This window comes from Delphinapterus leucas, chromosome 1 (genome assembly GCF_059928025.1).
Source record: "Delphinapterus leucas isolate spDelLeu-1000000601 "Yukka" chromosome 1, BTC_Dleu_Yukka2, whole genome shotgun sequence".
Classification (NCBI taxonomy): domain Eukaryota; kingdom Metazoa; phylum Chordata; class Mammalia; order Artiodactyla; family Monodontidae; genus Delphinapterus; species Delphinapterus leucas.
The window spans coordinates 108,525,667-108,546,564 of NC_143129.1; the positions used below are offsets into that span (position 1 = coordinate 108,525,667).

The 20,898-nt window shown below is 37.3% G+C and overlaps 1 protein-coding gene and 1 pseudogene across 2 annotated transcripts in view; both read right to left on the reverse strand.

The window, feature by feature from the left end:
- The window catches only part of DR1 (down-regulator of transcription 1), a 22,706-nt gene continuing 1,808 nt past the window's right edge, over window positions 1-20,898 (reverse strand). Inside the window, exons 2-4 of one of the 2 annotated variants that reach the window (XM_089919550.1) lie at window positions 17,320-19,222; window positions 11,149-11,312; window positions 1-3,658 (exon numbers count right to left, since the gene is read on the reverse strand). In XM_089919550.1, the coding sequence (XP_089775676.1) occupies window positions 3,512-3,658; window positions 11,149-11,312; window positions 17,320-17,440 (432 nt within the window). In that variant the 5' untranslated portion in view covers window positions 17,441-19,222 and the 3' untranslated portion in view covers window positions 1-3,511. The remainder of the gene's footprint in view (window positions 3,659-11,148; window positions 11,313-17,319; window positions 19,223-20,898) is intronic. The other variant, XM_022553317.2, reaches the window with a different exon arrangement.
- LOC111164030 (protein C19orf12 homolog pseudogene) lies at window positions 12,410-17,311 on the reverse strand (annotated as a pseudogene).

Genomic DNA, 20,898 nt, shown 5'->3' on the forward strand with positions numbered 1-20,898 from the left:
TAACAAGAACAAATACTTTTGCTTTATTTTCCTCTTGCTTTCATACTAAATAACAGACCTGCTGTAGCAAGTATAACTCATTTGGTATAATTTAAGAATTTCAAGAAATTCATTAACATTCTCAGGCCACTAGACCATTATAGTAATTCATTATTATAGTACACATTAAAATGGTGTCTTCTTACAAACACTTTGGAAAACTGACAGTACATAGTAAACACCAATACATGCACACCCCATGACCCAACAACTCCACTCCCAAGTATATATCCAACAGAAATGCATATATACACTCACCAAAAGACATGTATAAGAATGTTCTCCACAGCATTATTCATAATAGCCCAGAACCAGAAACCACTCAAATGCCCATCAATGGTAGAATGGATAAATTTTGTATATAATAAAAGTAGATAATGAAATACTATTCAGCAATGAGAATGAATGAACTACAAATACATGCAACAATATGAATGAATCTCACTCTAGTAGGCTGAGTAACAGCCTCCTAAGATATCCAGGATTGAAGCCCTGGAACATGTAAATGTTACCGTATATGACAAAAGAGACCTTGTGGATATGATTAAATTAAGGATCTTGAGATGGGGGATTATCCTGGATTATCCAGGTGGGCCCTAAATGTAGATGTAGAGGAATATTTGACTATAAACAAGAGAAGATGATGTGATGATAAAAGCAGAAGCTTTGAACATGGAGGAAGAGCCCACAAGCCAAGGATTATAGGCAGACACTGGAAACTGAAAAAAAGACAAGGAAACAGATTTTCCACTCACAATTAATTTCCAGATTCAGGAACCAACCTCAGCTTTGGCCTAATGAAACTGATTTTGGACTTCTGATCTTCAGGACTGCAAGAGAATACGTTTGTGTTGTTTTAAATCACTAAGTTTGTGATACTTTGTTACAGTGGCATCCGGAAACCAATCACTCACAAATATAATGATGAGCAAAAAAAGAGTGTATTATGTATGCATTTACATAAAATAAAAGACAGGCAGAACTGATTTTAGAAGTCAGAATAGTAGTTACTTCTGGGGAGGAAGAAGAAGATAGTGCTGAGACAGGGGCAAAAGGAGGGATTCTGGGATGTTCTTAACACTCTGTTTCTTGATCTGAGGGCTGCCAAAATGAGTATGTTTAATTTGTGAAAACCCTTATTTATGTACTTATATGTATGGTATATGTAAGTTTAAAAATTGATGCCTTTTCAACACTTACCTGATAATCTGCTGAAAAAGACATATATTCAAGGTGGGGAAAATACTTACTAAACAATAACTTTATTTCTCAACAACCGTAAAGATTTTGTTTCTCTCTCCAAAGGATTTTAAAAATCTCAACAGACAGAATGTAATAGTTAACTGCTAAAAAATAAGCTAAGAGTAAAATACTGCTTAATTAGCTCTGTTACGCCTGCACCCTAGGACTGTAAATTACAAAAATACAAGTAAAACCACATTTTCTGAAATAACAGCAAACAGAGGAGAAAGTCAAGTACTATATACCAAATGATCAAAATGTCTTTTGGGCCTAGGATTCTTCAAACTAGTAAAAATGGTAATAATAGAAATCTCATGCCATTAATCTATATAGATTATTAAATATAAAAACAATTTATAAAACACATCAGATTTTATTGCTTGAAGAATATAGCATATGAAAATCACAAGAATGTCAAAATGAAAAGTCACTAGGATTCAAACATATAATACATTATCAGATGCAGTAAAATATTAATTAACCTGAACTCTGCATCAAAAAAAAAAGTATGGAAAAATATCTAAGTTGTTTACATAAGAAACAGATATACTTAAAATAGAAAGTATAAGGATGTTACAGTACAAGTTAGAAAAGCCAACACTTATTAACTTATTATTTCTTAGACTAGACTACCTTTGGTACTTAAACTTTTAAAAAAACAATCCCTTCTATTTTGTCCAAATGCACTTCATGGATTCAATACCAACTTCAACTCAAAACATGAAGCAAGATTCACTTAGTTGTGGCATGGAAGAAGTGTATTTAATAAATGTATGACAATATTTCACTTTTTCTAAAACTGCAAAATATGATCATTAAGAAATCTAATGCTTGTAAACTTCACTTATTTAGCTCTTCAATTAAAATTGGAATCCTGGCATCTGCCATCTGTCTTTAGACCTGGTGAATATACAAATTTAAAAGATTTGGCAACTGACATAGGAATTTAGATTACTTCATACTATCTTAAGTGGCTTTCCATTCAATACAAACAATAGGCCAGTTCTTCAACACACTGGATTCCTATAAAAATCACTACCATAGTTTATTTATTGGAACCAAATTAAAGCTTTTCCCTTGTAATGAGCAGGTTGAAACTATGTTTCATATAGGGCTGATCAATTATGATACACTTTCTTAAACAAAATAAAACAATCATTTTTTTAAAGCTCAATTATGATGGAGACAATGATGCCATTTCAAAAGGAAGCATTGGACACTCTAGGCCATCTAGTCAAGAAATTGTAAAAGTAATGCTAAAAACAAACAATAAGTAAACTATGACTACAAGTTAAATTACAAAAAAATCCGTCTTATAGCAAGCATGCTCATTAACTTTCATTTCTTTCCCCCAGCAAAGGTTTGAATATTCATGAACCTTAGTTAAACCAACGGAACCTAAGCAATTGTTTCACAAGTTCCAATAAACATGGATGGACTAAGCAAGTAATACTATTAACAATCACTGGAGTGAAATACTAAGAATCATGACAGTCCTCAAAACGGGGCAGTCTTTGAAATGTAATAGTGTAGCTCAAAATGAATTATGCTATAATAAAACTTTAGTTTTTACCTCTACATAAAACAAAAACAAAATCAAAACATAACCTACCAAACTTTACAACTACTACTGAACATACTCACCCTAGTTTCTGAACGTCTTGTTTGAGATTTTTTAAAACAAGTATATTCATCTGAGCATATATATTTAGTGCCTGTATATATACTCATTTTAAAAGACAAAAAATCCAAATACTACAGAACTGAACTCTTTGTTTTTTCACCAGCCTGATCTAATATCTACTGCATCACATAGCACCTCCCCCCCAATAATTTAAAATTCCCAATTTTTAGTTTAGTTAAAAGGGCAGAGGAAATGCAAATGAAGATTTAGAGCTTCTGTATAAATTTCACTGTATTTTTATAAACTTGAAGTTTTCTGTAACACTGTTTATTGATCAAATAAAGGACTCACTGCTATCTAAAATTTCATAAACACCATTAAAAATTCAAAATTGATATTATACTGAGCCTTAAATTTTCAATAGTTAGAAGAGACAGTTTTTACATGAATAGCACACAATAGATGAAACTTAACGGCAGACAACCCTAGAATACCAATGGCAAGTCCACCAAGATGCATACAAAATTACAGATAAGCATTTCTTTCACTGTTTTCTTGTGCAGGGAAAAACATTTATAGAGGAAATAGAAACTCAGCTGGTGAATTTCAGATATCATCATCATCTTCTTCATCCTGAGAAGATCCTGCCTGGTTGGATGCACTTGCTGAAGCAGCAGCAAGCTGTGCTTGTTGGGCAGCTTGCTGCATTTGAAGCCATTCCTGTTGGGCTAATTCTGCTTGTTGCTGTCTAGCCTAAACACAAAAAACATAAAAAAAAAATAGTAATTTTTAAAAAAACCTACAACATGCACACTTTCATAAACTCAGTCATTATCAAATTTGGATATTTTCCAACCATGATATAGTTGTTGTACATGAGGACAACATGAACTCTATAAGAAAATATAATTAGAGGTTGCTTCTTCTCAATTTTCTTAAGGAGAGTTTCCAAAAGTTTCCATAAAAATTTTCGATAAAAGTTTCCTTTCATGCTACATAATGGTTCAACTGAAGAACCTAAAAAAATTTAAAGAAAAATCACAACATTCACTCTTTGGTTCCTTTTCCCTGTGTTTCTCTCTCTTTTGTTTCACTTGATTCTTCTGTCCTCTCAACTCATAATTTTGATGTAAACATTTGCAATCCAAAAATTATTTCTGTGGCTTAAAAGTTCACTAGTACAATACCTCTGTTAGGGAAAAGTACTGTACGTGAATGCACCAGCTACCTTGAATTTCTTTTAAGTTTCTATCACAGTTTCCTACTCTATAGATACATCTCTTTCTTCCTCTGTCCCTCTCCCCTCTCTCTGTAAATACACACGTATGTACACACAAAGAACATACTCTTCCCACATACACACTAGTGAAAATTATTTATCCAGTACTGAATTTAAGTGGGATAATTAAAATCCATTCATTTGAAATATCCTCTATAAAAACCACCACAGGATTTGAGAAATCAATATGCATACATATGCATTACATGCCCTATTGCACGAGCTAAGGCTCCTTCCCAATTTAATTTCATCCATTAGCAGAAAAACCACACCAAGAAGGGAAAAATGAATCTGTTTTTGAAAAGATCATATAATTTCCCATTAGAGTTTACCAAAACAATGTTGTTTCTCCATTTCTGTCTTTTCTCAGAAGTATTCTTTAAGCCTGGCTCATACCCTCCTTTATGAATGGCCAATTGCTAGTCATCATTTAAAACACACATCAGTTTTCAGTTTTTCTTGGTCCTTCTAGGTCACATTTTCTGCTCTATTTCATATTCTGTAATTCTCTATGCATTCCCATACCTATCCATTTTGTTCTCTAATTATGTAAGTATACATCTTTTTTCTCCACTAGAGTGGAGAATAGAAAATGTTTCCATATTCATTGTTGCATTCCCAACATACAGGCCCCCAGTAGTTTCTGACTGGATGAATGTTTTGTGGGAAAACAATGAGGCTCAGCACAACCTTAAGATTTTACCATGTAAATTCCTAACTTTTCTTAATAATCTGTCATGAATGTATTATCCAAACATTCCTAGGGGAAAATTACTACACTTAAAAAAAAATCATTTAGGGACTTCCCTGGTGGTGCAGTGGTTAAGAATCCACCTGCCAATGCAGGGGACATGGGTTCGAGCCCTGGTCCTGGAAGATCCCACATGCCTCGGAGCAACTAAGCCTGTGTGCCACAACTACTGAGCCTGCGCTATAGAGCCTGCGAGCCACAACTACTGAGCCCGCGTGCCACAACTACTGAAGCCCGGGCGCCTAGAGCCCATGCTCTGCAACAAGAGAAGCCACCACAATAAGAAGCCTGTGTACTGCAGTGAAGAGGAACCCCTGCTCGCCGCAACTAGAGAAAGCTGCGCTCAGCAATGAAGACCCAATGCAGCCAAAAATAAATAAATAAAAATAAATAAATGAAATAAAATAAATTTGTTTAATCTGTAATTTTAAAAAAATCATTTAATTGTTACCAATTAAGTCCAAATTTCTCAGCCTAGAGTTCAAGACCCTCCAAATTACTGTCTGCCCCAATGTATTTCTCTAATTTTCTTTCAAAACATTTGTCTTGTGCTCCAAAAAACAACAAACCAAAAAGACCCCTAGATAAACATAAAGTGTTTCCTAAATACACATCATACCCTCCCACTTTTGCTACCTTTACTCATGCTGATGGTCATTCTATTTGAAATCTGATTTTCACCTACTGAAATTCCACTCTTCCTTCAAGTCAAACTGAAATACTAGTTTCTCCATTAAGTTTGTTCCTGATTCCTTCCAGTATCATGCAGGGTCTAATCAGGAGATAGAAGTTACACTAGTCAGGGAAATAGAAAGAATGTCATATAAAAGATTATTAACCAAGTATAAAGGTGGTAACTAGGTAACTGAAAAGGCAAGAAATGAACACTAAGATATGTGGGTGGCAACTACAGGAAGCAGCCACCAACCCTAAAACTGGGGGAAACAAGGGAAGAGGCTGGGATTTTTAAAACTTGGAAGCTTAGAGGAGCAACCCATGGAAATGAAACTCAGACTTCTGAAGAAAGGGCATAAATTGGCTGGTACTACTACCATCTCTGAGCTTAGAGGAGGGCCTCAAGGTTTGAGACCCAAATCCTTGAGGAAGGGGATGCATGTTCAGGCTGCTTCTGTATTAGAGAAACTGCAAACCAGATTCAGTTCCCACTACAGGAAAAAAATGATGCAGCCAGGGTGATGCATTGCTGGGTTGCTCAAAGGAACCTGAAGCCAACCGAAAGTAAAAGAAAGGAACATGTGCCTTCTTTCACCCAGCCCTGTAATCTCCCTCTAGAGCCCCCTACTGGCAGCACAGTCTAAAGGAAGTCAGCTAGAAAACAGAAACGTGGTTTGCAGAGTACTGTGCCCAGTCTCAAAGCGGAACATAGAAAGGATGGTTTCATGCTGAGATAATTGCTTAGTAACTGGCACACTCCTATATCATTAAAATCTAATGTGATATCTCTGTACTTGGGGATCTCTTTACATCTTCCTCATGAGACTAGTCAACCTCATAATACAGCTGTTAATATACCTATATTATACCTTCCCTACAAGACAAAAACGTTATTTGTGTTTTTTTAGGAAATTAAAGACCAGGTATTCTAGTAACTACTTCTACCTATTTTTATAAAGAAATATGAAAATATTTCCATAAAACACAGGCATGTTTACTTTTATGGCAGGAATACCCAGAGTTCAAAATAGACTAAGAACGCTTCACAGAAAATACTTGAAAATGGTAGGACAAACCAAATATATTGATTTAATCAACTTAATAATACCTACTTTGTGGCCTAATCAACTATAAATAGATACAATTTTGTGGCACATACAAGATAATTCAAATAATTTCAAGTCTCTACACAGGTCTTATTGCAAAGTTGCTTTATCTTGTAGTTTGCTCAGTGATCTACAAAGACATGTACTGGTTACACTAAAAATTTAACTGACTTTTAGGTATCATCACCCCATATCAGCACCCATACTTTTCTCTCTGAACATAAAAGCATTCCAGTGTCTTTAAAATCAACGTTGATTGGTAAATATTATTTGTATTCATTTCCACAAATTAAAAATTTCAGTGTATTTATTCTGCTTTCTTTTTTTCCCTTTTGCTTCTCACCCAATCCATCCCAAGTATTTTCCTTCTAAAATGGAAGAGTGAAAGAGAAGTAAGTAGGCATATACTTCCTAATTCACTTCTTCTGGAGATTTTCATTGTGTTTTAAGTTTCCCACTTCCACACACTAAAATAACTCATTTATAATTTACAGCTAACTTTAATCTCAACATATTAGAGATTACCTCCTTTTCAAATATTTGCTGCTAACAGTGAAAGATAGCTTCAAATGAGGCTGCTATTGTTTTGGCATATAAAATAAAGTCTAAATGATTAAGTGAAATGAAAGTTATGTAAAAGATGTTATAATAATTTATCAGTTCCTTTTATATTTAAGACTAAAGTACTTTATGCTCTAGGAAAAAAAGTACTAAGCGGCTGCTATAATTTTACTTCTCTTCTGATTTTTCTCACAATAGCAAAGAAATACTAGGGTATTTTCACCCATAGGTCAGGGCAAGAAAGAAGGGAGATAAGGGGAAAAAAACAAAACAAAATAGATGACAAGTGTAGAGAGCTGAAGACAGATATGGCAGTCAATTATTTTTCATTCATCTTTTTGCCCTAGAAACGATAAAGCATGTTCATTTCACTTAAAAGTTCCAAAATAAATTTAAGCAAACAAAATGGTGGCTAGAGCATTAGCACAGTATAGTAGAAAGAGCACAGGTTTTGGAGTCAAAAGGTACTTACCCTTTCATTTGTTTAAGTCAATCCTTCCCAGTACTAAGCTTCATAATGATAGGAACCATGTCTCTTTTTTATACTGTTAGAAGCCTAGCACCTAGCACTATATCTGGTAAATACTGAAGACTTTAATAAATGTCTGTAGAACAAATGATCTGATCTCATGCAAGCTTCTCTATCTCTGAGTCTGTTTCTTAAGGCATAAATGGGTATAGTAAAATTTGTATTACTCATTAAGAACTCTGCAAAGTATATAACATATTTAGCAGAGCATCATTTTCCTTTTATCAAATATTTCCTTTGGCACCCTGTAGGTGATCTGCAATAGTAGAGACTCAATAAATAATAGTCATTAGCTTTTTTTTTTTAAGACATCTTGCTATTTCATGCCTCTTTTTTTTTTAATAAATAAATTTATTTATTTATGGCTGTGTTGGGTCTTCGTTGCTGTAAGCGGGCTTTCTCTAGTCTAGCTGCGCGCGGGCTTTCTCTATTTGCAGAGAGTGGGGGCTACTCTTCATTGCAGGGCGTGGGCTTCTCACTGCGGTGGCTTCTCTTGTTGCAGGGCACAGTCTCTATGCGCACGGGCTTCAGTAGCTGTGGCACATGGGCTCAGTAGTTGTGGCTCGCAGACTCTAGAACGCAGGCTCAGTAGTTGTGGTGCACGGGCTTAGTTGCTCCGCAGCATGTGGGATCCTCCTGGACCAGGGCTCGAACCCATGTTCCCTGCTTTGGCAGGCAGATTCTTAACTACTGAACAACCAGGGAAGTCTGCCATTAGCTTTTTAAAAAAATTATCACTCCTCATTTGGTACCTCATATTCATATGGATTATAACACTGTTTGCATGTGCTCATGCCTGCCTCAAAGGCTTTTCCACTTTAGCACCTATTTCATGGGTTGTTGTGAGGATTAAATGAAATAATACTGGTAAATTACTTGGCAACATGATTAACACATGTTTAGAACTCAAATGTTGGTAAGCTTTTATCTTCCTTATTAGTTTAAACGGTATCTGCTGTCTAGTGCTTGATAACACTTAAAATTCAAATGCTTTTAAATATAAACCAAACTGGTTGTTATGACTACAAAGAGATCAGTTATGGTACTAATCTGGAAGAGATGACCTAAAATGGTATTTCCCAGTTCTAATGGTAATTACAGTAACTGGTAGCAATTCTTATTCTATTCAAACCAAACCTGTCTTTCAATTTCAAATGAGAAGCCAGAACTTTGTAGGGAAAAAACAATATCACCTTCTCCCCTCTTTTTTTTTAAATAATGGTGAATAGGTTCTTTAACCTCCTTGAACCTCAGAATTGTAATTTGGAACATCAAGGTTGAAGTAAATGATTTTCAAAAGTCTCTTCCACCCCTAGAGTTCTGTGCTTCCTTGACTTACCAACCCAACTCAGTCATCCATTCAACAAATAGTTATTGAATACTCCCCCTGTGCTAGTTACCATGTTAGGTGGGTGCTAGAGATACAACTAATAATGGGTCCTGCCCTCAGGGAGCTTACAGACTAATGGTAGGGACAGACATTTATAAATGACCATACAGCTCTATGCCCATGATGAAATAAGTATCTCTATGGAACTGAAACACTCCATATTTTACATCCTGTTTGCCATAGAACAACCTCTGGCCCAACGATTTCGGTCTAACTTTCAAGATCTTCCCACTGGCAAGTCAGTCAAATGCTTTATTTCAAAAAAGTATTTACATATAGACAGTTTGCTTGAGCAATCTGAGCATTTTAGTAGTACCCAAAAATGGAATGGATTATTTTTTAAGCTGTTATCATAAATTTTCAAGTTCATAATTCCTTGCCCCTGCCTTTGCAGGGTAGGTGGGGAGGAGGTACAGAGAAGAGAAAGTAAAAATACCGTTAAGGTACCTCAGCCCCAGCCGATAAGTTTTGCCTTGAACAGTGATTTGCATTCTTAATAATCAGGTTATTAAGCTCTCAGTCTTATGTGGAGTAAATATTCAGTCACATTCAAGAATCACTGTACTCTGTAACTGTCTTCTCCCCAGCTTCAAGGAACCTGGTAGAGAAGAAGGAAACGCCAATTTTTCTCTCTCAATTTCTTCCTCTTGTTCTTGCCCTACATACCTGTGGGTATTCTAGGTGTTGCATCCCATCCCTGAGTGGAAAGGACTGATGGAAAGCTTTTTTGTGTTGGTCTTTGCCATCAGCATGGGGTATGTGTGCATACTGGTTGTAGTGTCTATTCACTCCATGTGGAAGCTGTGCTGTGTGGGCTTCTGCATCCCCTTATCTTCATCCCTAGGTATTTTTATTAGGTAATAGATGCTGCCAGCCTTTGTTGCCTCTACTATAACACCAAGGAACAGTGAACCATGGGGAGAGCACGAGGGGTGAGATATACTATAGCAGTCATCTTTGGAAAATATGATCTTCCACAGAGGATAGCTCCAAAATGTGTTACAGAGCTTGCTTCTATTTTGCCACCAAGGGGACCTGGGAGGGAATGAAGAAGGTACCCAGGATTCTAAGGATGGGCCAAGGCAGGCCCAGAAGATGGTACAGAGATAACATTGGTGAAATTCTAAGAGGCTAGCCACAAATTCCATTCAGTCCCAGCTCCCTGTGGTCCCCTCCTTTCTTTTTTTTTTGCGGTATGTGGGCCTCTCACTGTTGTGGCCTCTCCCGTTGCGCAGCACAGGCTCCAGACGCGCAGGCTCAGCGGCCATGGCTCACAGGCCCAGCCGCTCCGCGGCATGTGGGATCTTCCCGGACCAAGGCACGAACCCTGAGAGTCAGCAGGCGGACTCTCAACCACTGCGCCAGTAGGGAAGCCCCCCTCCTTTCTTAAAAAATAAAGGGATATTAGTACTTGTTGCTAACCCTTCACAGACTGGACATTAGAACTGTGACAAGCAAGAAAGGAGAAAAGTTTTCTCCCTTTCTCTGCTCCACTGGCCCTTCAAAGTTTTTAAGATTAGAATGTTTTAAAGGTGTATTAAAGTCCTAATTTAACTACAAAGTAGATGTTAATCAGATTTTTCTTATATGCCATTCGTCTAAAAATTTGATACAATATTTTCTCACCAGTCTATCATTTTAAATCTTAAGAATGTTTAGGTATACTTTTCATGCTTTTAAATGGCCATTCTGCCTGAGAAAACATCAAAGTAAAATCTCAGTAGTTATTTGGAGTTCTTCTCAGAAAATAGGCTGCTGCAAATATTTGCTTTTATATAAAGTAAAAAACTAGCCAGACCTAACATCAGGCTCTATGATCAAACAATCAGCCACAGAAAGAAAATTTTTGGGGTACGTATGTTGACTAAGGAAACGATTTTAGAAACCAGTATGATTTTGGTTAGCAAAAAGGGTCAGATTCAGATGAAAATAATTTAAAACGTGTTACTTACTTTTGCAAATAATTCCTGTTGCTGTCTCAATAACTCTTCTTCAGGAATGCCAAGGTTTTCCAAACGAGAACTGGCCTTTCTTCTTTTTAATGCTACTGTCTTGCATTCTTGTAAGACTTCTTTTACTTCACTGATATAAGAGCCAAAGCCTAAACTTTCTAGTGCTGGGGAAATGAAAATATGAAAACATGAAAAAGTGGTAAAAACACAACTTTTTCTCTCACCTATGGAACATTAAGTTTGGTGAGGGTTTTGGACTGGGTGTTGGAGGGGAAGGTTGTTGCTTTCTAATAATTTTACCTATTTTATAGCTGCACAACAATCATCGGTATGGCTAAGACAAAATATTTTATCAAACTTTCTTAATATTAGATGGCAAATTAGTTAAAACTTAAGGAACATTTCAAGGCACTGGCCTTCACTTTTCCTTTTCTTTCTAATTTTTTAAAAACCAAAGCATTTCCTGGAGGAAAAAAAAAGTCCAATGTAAGAACATGTGGTTTTAGTAAGAAAACATTTTTCCTATACCACTCATAGTAAATCAACCATTAAGTCATCGCTTTCTCAAAGAATACAAAAAGAGCAAATGTTTGGAATATATTTGTTAATAAAACATATTTTGTACCATTTGGCTTAGAAAAAGTAGGCTGGTAACACATGCTCTAACTTTCAGCAGGATAAGATGAAAGAACAGATAAGTTCTTTTGTCTAATATACCAACAGGAAACTAGTATTTTTAGCAAAGACACTCAAACTGCCAAGTTTAAGAAATACTGGTGGAAAGAGCTTATGAAATTCAGCATTTATATTCAACCAAAGTTTCCCTTGAAAATAAAACTTAACAGGAAACACTATAAAAATATTTAAAGTGACATGGCAGAAAAACTGGGATAAAGGAAGACTATAAGGATGGAAGAAACATTAACAAAAAATTATCTCCCTTTATTTTTTCACATTTAGAAAGAAAAATTTGTAAGAAAAAAAGGCCTTCTGTAATCCAGAAAGACAAAGCATAAAATTTCCTTTTGGCTCACGGTATTTAAGATTATATAGTTTTCTAAATGTTAAGGCCCCAAAATCATATTTTGCTTTCTGAGCCACTGATGAAATATAGGTGGTGAAAAACACAGTAAATGAACTTAAGTTAGTTCATCAGTTCTTACAGTCTTTCAACAACTATGATGAGCCAGACTCCCTCAGTAAAGATGCCCTAAGTTCCAACTTTAGGAATTTGCTCTTCAAGGAGAATACCAAATATACCTTTAAAATCTACATTCCCATATAAGCTGTTTTTTTAGGCATTTTGAATGACTTACAACTTTAATTATTTCATATATTAAGCTGTTTTCATAAACCGTCTTTAGAAATAATGTGATGCCAAAAAGCAGACTGCTATTACTTGAATTTTAATTAACTTACAGACCCTCCCCTTGTCTGAGTTCTGTTTACCAAATTAACCACCACCTAATCCCTGGCCTCAAGGAGTTTGGAGTATAGTAGGAAATTAAGTGAAAATTAGGCAGCCTGAATTTTTTACTTGAATTGACAGACATTATTTTTTAAGTGTCAATGCTAGAAGCCAGAGTTTTATCTTTTCTCTCTCTTTTTTTTAAATAAATTTTTTTATTTTTGGCTGCATTGGGTCTTCGTTGCTGCGCGCAGGCTTTCTCTAGTTGCGGCGAGCAGGGGCTACTCTTTTTTTTTTGGCTGCGTTGGGTCTCTGTTGCTGCGCGTGGGCTTTTCTCTAGTTGCGGCGAGCGGGCTTCTCATTGGGTGGCTTCTCTTGTTGCAGAGCACAGGCTCTAGGCACGCAAGCTTCAGTAGCTGTGGCACTCAGGATCAGTAGTTGTGGCGCACGGGCTTAGTTGCTCCACGGCACGTGGGACCTTCCTAGATCAGGGCTCGAACCCGTGTCCCCTACATTGGCAAACGGATTCTTAACCACTGCGCCACCAGGGAAGCCCCAAGCAGGGGCTACTCTTCATTGCGGTGTGCGGGCTTCTCATTGCGGTGGCTGCTCTTGTTGCAGAGCACAGGCTCTGGGCGCGCAGGCTTCAGTAGTTGTGGCTCACGGGCTCTAGAGCGCAGGCTCAGTAACTGTGGTACACGGGCTTAGTTGCTCCGCAGCATGTGGGATTTTTCAGGACCAGGGCTCGAACCTGTGTCCCCTGCATTGGCAGGCGGATTCTTAACCACTGTGCCACCAGAAAAGTCCCTCTTTTCTCTTTTTTAAAGGCACAAGCATAGTAGTGCATTTTCAATACTGGCTGGAGACAGTACCAAAAGAAATCAGTAAATGATTTAAGGTGTCCCACCACATTCTAAAGAAAAGTCTTATTTTCTTATTCTAAAGAAAAGTTTTGGGCTTCCCTGGTGGCGCAGTGGTTAAGAATCCGCCTGCCAATGCAGGAGACATGGGTTCGAGCCCTGGTCCGGGAAGATCTCACATGCCGCGGAGCAACGAAGCCCGTGTACCACAACTACTGAGCCTGCACGCCACAACTATTGAGCCTGCATGCCTGGAGCCCGTGCTCCGCAACAAGAGAAGCCACCGCAATGAGAAGCCCATGCACTGCAACGAAGAGTAGCCCCCACTCGCTGCAACTAAAAGAAAGCCCGAGCACAGCAACGAAGACCAAACGCAGCCAAAAAGAGAAAAACAAATACCGTATGCAGGCAAAAAAAAAAGAAAAGTCTTATTTCCTTAGCCCTACAACAAGGTTCTCCAAGATCTAGCCCCACTTACCTTCCCAGCTTTATTTCTGCCATTAAATCCCTGCATATTTTGTTAAACCTGACCGCTCAATGTTTCCCAACAGGCACCAGTTTCCCACATTCGTGCTGACAGTAATTCATTCAAGGCCTGGATCAAACTATATCTTCAAATTAAGCTTGCCTGATCCTCCTAGACAGAAGTAATCTCCCCCTTTTGAAATAAGATAGACTTAGAATTTGGAACTTGGTTGTCACTGTATTTGTATAACCTTGGATATGTTGCTTAATATCTCTAAGCTTCAATTTCCCATCTGTAAAATGAAAACAGCATCTATTTCCTAATATCTTCCTACAGCCAGAAGCACTATAGTGGTTAAGCTTGCAGCCCCACAGGGACTGACTCCCAACTCTGCCTCATATTAGCTGTGTGAGTCAGGGTAAGTTCCTTCACCTCTGTTCCTCTAAAACAAGAATAACAGTACCTACATCTCATCAGATCAGGTTGCTGTGAAGAATAAATGAATATAAACAAAGAGCTAAGAACACAGGCTGGCCCACAGAAGGAGCAAAATTAAGTATTCACTATTATATTTTTAATACTTTAAGGACTGTGGAAATCAACAAGTGATTAACCTATGGCATTTAACAACACAGTGTCTAACATGTAAGAGTCCCTTAACTCGGACATATTATTCATCTTTTATTCATCTTTTTGTTGTTGTTGTTCAGAAAACATTTAGGGGAAATTAGGGGAAATTTAGGGTGAAATTTAGGGTGGAAATTTAGGGTGGGCACATTTCTTAGTTTATAATTCTACCACTTCAGAAAGAGCAATAATTTTACTGAAAATATTTAATTTAAAAAACATCACTCAAGAACTACTATGACTTTTCAGATGGGGAAAGCAAGCCCCTGGGAGGGCGAGAGCCCAGTCGGGCAGTTACTGGGGGAGAGGCTGGGTGCCACTGACGTTTGTGGCTTCACTCAGCAGGCCAACTGCCCCCTCCCTGAGGCCACTCAGAAGTCACTGGGTGGGGAAGGGGCGTTCAAGAGGTAAACATGATTCCAGCAGGGGACAGCCCCAAGGTCCCAAGGGAGGGCTGGTCGGGGCAACGGCTGCCTGGACAGGCATCATCTTCTCGTGATGAGATGAGAAGGCTGAACGTGAAGACCTTCTTCCAGCCCCTATGTGAGCGAGAGTAGATTCAGAAAACTGCCGCTACGTGGCAGCAGTCACGGCTTTACTGTTCACCAGCTTCCCAGTTGAAGGGTTGTCAGGGCACACAGGTGCACACGGCCACAAAACACGGCATCTTAAATAACTTCCAGAACATGATATAGCACAGCCCCAGCCTCTCCAGCAGGAGACTTTGCTACAGTTTAGGGTAATATTCTGATGATGTGGGGCTTCTTGCAGCTCCCCAGTCACCTTCCATGAGTCGGGGGGAATCATCTAAATGGACCCCACTTCCCGGAGCAGAGGCCTAGCCGTAGCACTGCACTTCCGCCTGGAGCTCCTTGGTGACGTAGTTGGCCAGCATCGCCAGCAGCTGCTGCTGCAGGGCCTCACTGCCCATGACCAGGATGGTCAGCTGCACGGCGTCTGTCCATTCCAGGCGCCTGACGATGGCAGTGGCTTCGTTAAGGAGCTTCTGCTGCTCAGGAGGTGGCAGCTCCATTATGATCTGAGGAACTGGCTTAAACTGTCCACTTGTCATCCAAGCGCCTAACAAACCCCCGACGGCCCCCCCAACGGCTAGTCCTGGTGACCCGCCCACCAAACCACCAACGAAGGCCACGGCCCCTGTGACCAGGCCGCCCCTCCCGGAGTGCTTGACGGCCGCCCACATTTTCCTCTCCTCGGAGACGGAGCACAGGAGCCTCATGATGTCCTCCACCGCGACAGGCATCGCAGCAGACCTGCAGAGGCGGCGCTGCGAGGTCACAGGCTGGCAGGCGCCGGGACTTTTTTTATTCATCTATATCTTTTCTCTTACACTTAAGAGTATGCTAGTAAGTATACAGGACCTAAATAAATGTATAGCTATGCATTATCACACCATTAAATTCAAGCTGAACAAGTATATTAAATTTACTAAATTAACAAGTCAATACACTTGAGAGAACTCTTCAAAATGTCATGAATCACTAGACTAGACATTAAAAACTTCAATCCAATCTACCTTAAACCATGGAGGGCTTGGGTTAAAAATTAAAAAACAGAAACAAAAATCTCACTTTTAAACACATCTAAGGTTGAAAACACTGTTTTCAAAAAAAAAAAAAAAAACTGCAAGTAAGTCCAAGGTTAATATTTAATATTATTGAAAGAGCTATATTCTCAATGCTGAGTACACTGTACTCTCAAGAAAATGGTTCAACAGGAGCAGCCATAAATTTAATTTCAAAACTGCATTGACTTTAATCCTAATTTTAAACACATTTTGGCTAACGGATATGAGTAACTGGACACAGCATTTTCTAAATGGGGCTATTTTACATCATCTGTTATCATGTAGTAATAATATCCCTATTTTACATAAAGGAGAATCTTGAAGGATAAGGAAAATGGCTCCTAAGCAGGGCCATCAGTTAACAGTTGTGCAGGTGGTTCAGTGCACAACAGCAGCATATCTGAGGAGAGCCATTCATACTGTAAACATCATAGATTGGTATGCTTATTATAGCACTTTTTCTGGCAGATGGTAGTAAAGGTTTTTAAGGAAGCAGTGTCTCAACAGCCATTTATAATAAAAACTCTCCAGAAAGTGGGCACAGAAGGAACCTACCTCAACATTCTAAAGGCCATATATGACAAACCCACAGCAAACATCATTCTCAATGGTGAAAAACTGAAAGCATTTCCTGTAAGATCAGGAACAAGACAAGGGTGTCCACTCTCATCACTATTATTCAACATAGCTTTGGAAGTCCTAGCCATGGCAATCAGAGAAGAAAAGGAAATAAAAGGAATCCAAATTGGAAAAGAAGAAGTAAAACTGTCACTGTTTGCAGATGACATGATACTATACATAGAAAATCCTAAAGATGCCACCAGAAAACTACTAGAGCAAATCAATGAATTCAGTAAAGTTGCAGGATACAAAATTAATACATGGAAGGAGTGCCTTTTTCTAATTTGTACAAAGGGATTTTATGGACTATTGATGGCCCTCGCTCTAAGGATCTCAAAGTCAAAAAATATATATATATATATATATTTTTAAATTTGTGGATAAAACACATATCCCTTGTTTCTCAGAGGTCTGTCTGCTACCCTCTGCCATCTACCTTAAAACTGTACCCAGAAAAGTGCATGGCATATTAAGGAAAAAAAAAAAACATTTAGCATGTTTTTTTCAATTTGAAAGACAGATATTAAGACAACTACTTAAAAAAAAAAAAGGTAAAAATGTCCACCCAACAATTTTAATACAGTCGTATCTTATATTTTACCAAAAATGATGTACTCCTCAAAAGTTTTGTTATAGGGCTTCCCTGGTGGCACAGTGGTTGAGAGTCCGCCTGCTGATGCAGGGGACACGGGTTCGTGCCCCGGTCCGGGAAGATCCCACATGCTGCGGAGCAGCTGGTCCCGTGAGCTATGGCCGCTGAGCCTGCGCGTCCGGAGCCTGTGCTCCGCAATGGGAGAGGCCACAGCAGTGAGAGGCTCGCGTACCGCAAAAAAAAAAAAAAAAAGTTTTGTTATAACATGAATTTGTGTGAATTACTTTATACTTCAAATGCATAATGCATGCTTTTCATTTGAAAAAACTAAAATATAAAAAAATAGCGTTCTCTAATTTCTCTATTTTCTTTTGTTTGTATGTTAGGTGATGGAGGTATGGAGGTGATGTAGTTAGCTTAAAATATATTAAGAGGATGTAGGCCAAAGTGACTTCTTGGCTTACTGGCCTGACAAAGACCCTTAAGAATCATGCCCTCTATGGTATCACCACTCGTGGGAATCTGGGACAACAATGAGAGACGGATGGCAGAGCAAGAATCAAATATCATTCATCTTTATATCCTTAGCAGTATCTAGTACAGTGCCAAGTACACAGTAGTATTCAAAAGTAACTGCTGGGTGGCAGAAGGAAAACAAAAACAAAAGACATATCAGTTTTAAAGAAAACAGTAAAATCCTAACTTGAAAAGCACCTGATTATGTGATAAATTGTGCAATGTAAATTACATGTCCCTTCAGAAAAAAATTTCAGTATGGATGATTATTTAGGCAATACAATATCATTCTTATTATTATTACAACTTCTCTGCAATCACTCAGATCCTCTGATTTCAAAACTACTCCACATCCACCTTCCAAAACAGACTGTGGTTTAGGCTTTAGAGCAAGATTCTCAAAGTGTGGTCCATGGACTTGTGCCAGAAATGCCTGTAATGGTCTGCAATGAGTTAAGCACGGAAATTCAAAGTAAGCATTTTAAGAACCTTCACGGCAAAACTGTAACTATGTGAAGTGATGGCTGTGTTAACTAATTTTATTGTGCTAATTATTTCATAATATATACACACATCAAATCATTACATTGTAAACCTTAAACTTACACAATGCTACATGTCAATTATATTTCAAAAAGCTGGGGGGAAAAAAAAGAAACTTCATAGCAATTTGACAAAGTAATTTTATTTCTATTGAATGCAGTATCAAAAAATTTCATTTTGTTTTTCTAGTGATCCATTTTTTTTGTATTTTACCAAAGTACCAGTGTGAGAGGGATTATAATTTTTTTTTAAAAAGTCCTTCAACACAGAGCTTGGAGCAACACAACTGCTGAAGAAGTGAATCCTCGGAGACTTTTTCAAACTTTCACTACTTTCAGTTACTATTCTCAAAAACATGAGGAAAAAAAAATGTAGCAAGAGATTTAAAATGCAGAAATAAAATAATATCACTTAAAATATTCTTATTTACACTTTGTCTTTACAAATGGCATCATGATGTAAGGTTAAACATAACAGACTTTCAGCTTTATATTTCCATCAGTATCACTATAAAGTTTTTAAATTATTATTTATTGTAGCATATTTCATGTAAGTTCCTCAATCCTGACAGATTCTCAGTAATTGCTAATTATACCTGAAACCATTAAGTATTATTTATACATAAATGGGGAAACCTTAGTTAACAGATTTGCCTAAGGCCAGACTTTCCGGTACAGAACCTGCAGCTCCTAACTCTCAATGTCAATTCTTTCCATAATGCAACAGAACATGTTAGTACTCATTTAAAGATATGTGTTCACAGAAACCCAGCAACGAAATAAAAGGAACACCTTATAAGCTTAGAACTCCCTCTGTTGTGTGTATGTGATCTTCAAAGTCCATGTTCTTAAAACTAAAAATAAGCAAAATAGTTAGATAATTTTTTAAAATTTTAACTAGGTTATATAATTTCAGATTTACTGGCAATAAAATTATTTTAACTTCTGCATGCATTTTACAGAACTGCCTCAAATGCTTAATTTGCCCTGACAAGGTAAAGCAAAGTGGCAAGTGAACAAGTGAAATGCTCTGGAGCAAAGTTTAGTTCATTAAACTTATTACCAAAAAAATCCAAACTTCAACATGTGAAAATCAAACCACTTTAAAACGTACATTATTCCACTTGGCTATATCTTACATTCTTAAATAATCAACATTGACAGAACAGCATAAGAAATGTCATACCCAGCTTTCTAGAGTTAGTCTATAAACACACACTTTAAACACCTAAAAAAATACACACCTTAAGGATTTCTTTTAAAAAATTTTAATCACTCAAGACAAAAGTTTCTTTAAATGATTAAGCAATATGATATCAATATGAGATTATAAATGTATAAAATCTATTCCCCTAACTGGGGAGAATTTGGGGCTAAAATGTAGGTCCTTATCCACTTAACAAAGGCAATGTTAAAAGAAAAAAAAAAAAGGTAAATTTATAAGGCTGTAGCAGGTTAATGCATGATTTTTTTTTTAATTAATAAATCATCCTCAGTACACAAGGAAAATGCTTTCACTGGAACTTTTTGACTCATATGTTAAACTGAATTTAGCATATTCCAAAGTTGAGCTGTTTAGCATACTGTTCACTACAGCTGCACTTTTCTTCCATCATGTCAATCAGAAATCTAAATATATCCTAGAAAAGAATAAACTCTACCCAAGAAGACAGATTGTAATGTGTTTTTAGATTTTTGGAATGATCCCCACTTCTGTGGTGTAAACAAATGTTTAGGCAGATCCTTTCGAAATCTTTTGCAATTTTCATTAGAAAGACAATGTTGATAAAAGATCCTTTTTCTCTTTTATGAGTTGTAAAAGGTAATTACAGCTATTTGTGTTGGATAATCTTGTGAAAGGCTTGCGACAACTGCACATACAATGTAAAAATAAAAACACAAGAGGAAACATAGACAACTTGGCTTTCATTTTACTTCAGAGTACACCAAACAAGTAGAAGAAAACACTAGCTTTAAAATCAAATATACTTCTTCCTAGAGATTTTTTTTCTCCTTATGTACTGAAATGGAAATGGCAGAGTATGTTTTAAATCTACCTCCTACACATCATTAAGGATCAAAAACGAATCATTTAATCCTTTTGTCAATATTGACCATAAAATACTGCATATGGTGAATATAAGCAGATGTGTCCTCTACTTCAGAGTAACAGGGAAGTCACCTTTTAAAAAGTTAAATTTTAAAAATAAAATGGTAGACAACCGCCTGCCTACCAAAATTAAATTAATCATGATTTTTTTTCTGACTTCAAAAGCAATCAAGAAATTGTTAGAATTTTAATTGGGTTATTATAAAAAGCAAGTTATCACCTCAAATAGAATGCAACCTTTTCATAAGAGTATATGTACAAGTCACAGAAAGTGCCTCCCAAAACATTATGACTAGTAAATGTCTCCCCATCCCTGAAACAAACCATCAGAATATGGTCCCCCAAATCCCTATTAACTGAACTAAATCCTTTCCAAGATGAGAGAAGAAACTGTTAAACTTTCAGAACTGCTGTTCAATA